At 68.0% G+C, this 2,406-nt stretch overlaps 1 protein-coding gene across 1 annotated transcript in view; it reads right to left on the bottom strand.

The window, feature by feature from the left end:
* Positions 1–2,406, bottom strand: part of BICRA (BRD4 interacting chromatin remodeling complex associated protein) — a gene marked incomplete in the record, with an annotated part of 30,062 nt that overhangs the window by 10,191 nt on the left and 17,465 nt on the right. The window contains 1 exon segment of the mRNA XM_021383387.1: positions 4–1,734. Coding sequence (XP_021239062.1) covers positions 4–1,734 — 1,731 coding nt within the window.

The raw sequence follows: 2,406 nt of genomic DNA, 5'->3' as shown, positions 1-2,406 counted from the left end.
GGCTCTGGCTGCTGCCCGAGGGCTGGATGCTGACGGCTTGGCCCAGGTTGTCGGCGGCGTTGAGCATGGCCACCTGGCTGGGCAGCGTCACCCCCTGGATCACCGTCTGCCCCGTCTGCCCGATGGCGGCGGCGGCGGCGGCGCCGCCGGGCAGCGAGGCGGCCACCGAGGGCTGGCTCTGCGTGGTCAGGCTGCCGGCCAGCGAGACCGGCATCTGGAAGAGCGCCGGCTGCCCCACCTGGCCGGGCTGCAGCTGGATGGGCGCCGAGAGGATGTGCGCCGTGCCGTGGGCGTTCTGCGAGGTGAGCACCTGGCCCAGGTTGAGCTGCCCGGCGATGTTCTGGTTGGTGAGGATCTGCGCCGGCAGCGCCTGGTTGGCGATCAGCTGCCCGCCGGGGCCCTGGCTGGTGATGATGTGCGCCTGGCCGCCGGTGTGCGACGCCGTCAGGATCTGGCCGCCCATGTTGGCCGGCAACGCCGAGAGCTGCTGCGGGATCTGCACGGCCGAGGCGCCCGCCAGCTGCCCGGGCAGCAGGAACTGGTTCTGGCCCTGCAGCATGGCCTGCGGCACGTGCTGCGCCGGGATGACGATGCTGCTGCCCTGGTTCAGCAGGTGCACGCTCATGGGTTTGCTGAGCGCCTGCTGCTGAGGCGGGGGCTGCTTGAAGACGTTGGCCGGGAGCCCCTGCGGGAAGCCCGACAGCACGACGTTCTGGCCCGGCTTGCCGGCCATGAAGGTGAGGTTCTGCTGGGCCTTCTGCTGCTGCAGGGCGGCCTCGTTCTGGATGGTGAGCGTGGCGTTGTTGGAGCCGAAGGGTTTGGGGGTGATCTGGTAGAGCTTCTGCTGGAGGACGCCGGCGGGTTTGGGCTGGATGGGGGTGGGCGTGCGGTGGATGATGACGTTCTGCGCCTGCACCAGGGGGCTGCTGAGGTTGGAGGTGACGGTGAGCGGCTGCGAGCCCTGCGTCCCCGACACGCCGCCGAACACCGAGTTCCCGTTGAGCGTGGTGGTGGCCACCGCCGGCAGGTTCTTCTGGATGACCAGGCCGGCGCTCTGCGGGGACACGCCGGCGGAGGCCAGGGTGACCTGCTGCTGCTCGGGGGCCGTCTGCGTGATGTAGCTGCCCACGGGCACGGTGGCCACCTGGGAGGGCTGCACCTGCTTGGCGATGATCTGCTGCGCCGGCTGGTTGATGGCCATCACCTGCTGCCCCACCACCTGGATGGGCCCGATGCCCAGCGCGCCGCCGGGGCTGCCGTTGGGCAGGCTCTGCAGGTTGGAGATGGGCTGGATGGTGACGTTGCCCAGGCCCACCTGCTGCAGGAAGGGCTGCACGCTGATGGCCTTGTTGACCACGTCCGCCCCCACCGACTGCTGCACCAGCGCCTGGTGGGTGAGCACGGCGGGCTGCTGCAGGCCGATCAGGTCGGCGCCGCCGGAGAAGATCTGCGGAGCGCCGTCGGAGGCGGCCTGCACCACGGGCTGCAGCGTGGGCAGCTGGAAGGAGCCCAGGTCCAGCTCGGCCTCGGCCTCCAGGGTCTGCTCGGTGATGTTGGCCTCCTGCAGGCTCTGCTGCAGGATGTCGCAGGGCTGCTCCGAGCTGGGCAGGTTGCCCCCGCCGCCCGCCGGCGAGCCCAGGATGTCATCTTCCAGGAAGTCGAGGTCCACGCTGGTGCTGGGCTGGCTCTGCTCGGCCGTCAGGTGGTTCCCGGAGGGCTCCTGCACGTGCAGCTGCGAGGCGCGAGGGGAAGGAAGGAGGAGACGTTGAGTGGAGGGGTGTGGGACGGGGACCGGGCCCCGAGCCGTGGGGCGGGCAGGAACCTGGGAGCAGATCGGCGGCGATCGCTCGTGCGAAGGAGGAAAGCACAGCGGGATTGGGAAAGGAGAAATGGGGGAAAAAACCGAGCTCGGTGCTTCCAGGCCGCCCCGTGCAGAGAAACCCGCGTGAGTGGGGGAAAAGAAGAGGGCTGGGAGCCCACGGAGCAGCTCCTGCAGCAAGGGCAGCGCTGCAGGCTCAGCCCGAGGGGTGCAGGGGAAAGGGACGCGCTGCCCATGGGGACGGCCCAGGGGCTGCCCCTGGGGGGGGAGCTCTGAGAGACTGTCCCCCACGGGACGGGATCAGGGGGGAATGGCACTGGGAATGGGACTGGGAATTCTGGGGAGGGGTCCCCGCATCCTCCCGGCCTCCACAGCTACACCTGGAAACTGAGGACACAGGCAGCTGTGAAAGGAAAGTGGGGGAAAAGAAATAAGGGAAATGACAGGGGATTAAAAAAAACGAGAAGAGAGAAATAAATGGATGAGGGGGGAAAAAGGAGGGAAAAAGGAGGGAAAAAGGAGGGAAAAAGGAGGGAAAAAGGAGGGAAAAAGGAGGGAAAAAGGAGGGAAAAAGGAGGGAAAAAGGA

This window comes from Numida meleagris, unplaced genomic scaffold (genome assembly GCF_002078875.1).
Source record: "Numida meleagris isolate 19003 breed g44 Domestic line unplaced genomic scaffold, NumMel1.0 unplaced_Scaffold384, whole genome shotgun sequence".
NCBI classification, from domain to species: Eukaryota; Metazoa; Chordata; class Aves; order Galliformes; family Numididae; genus Numida; species Numida meleagris.
The sequence above is the reverse complement of the archived record's forward strand: the minus strand, read 5'-3'. Positions and strand labels throughout refer to the sequence as shown.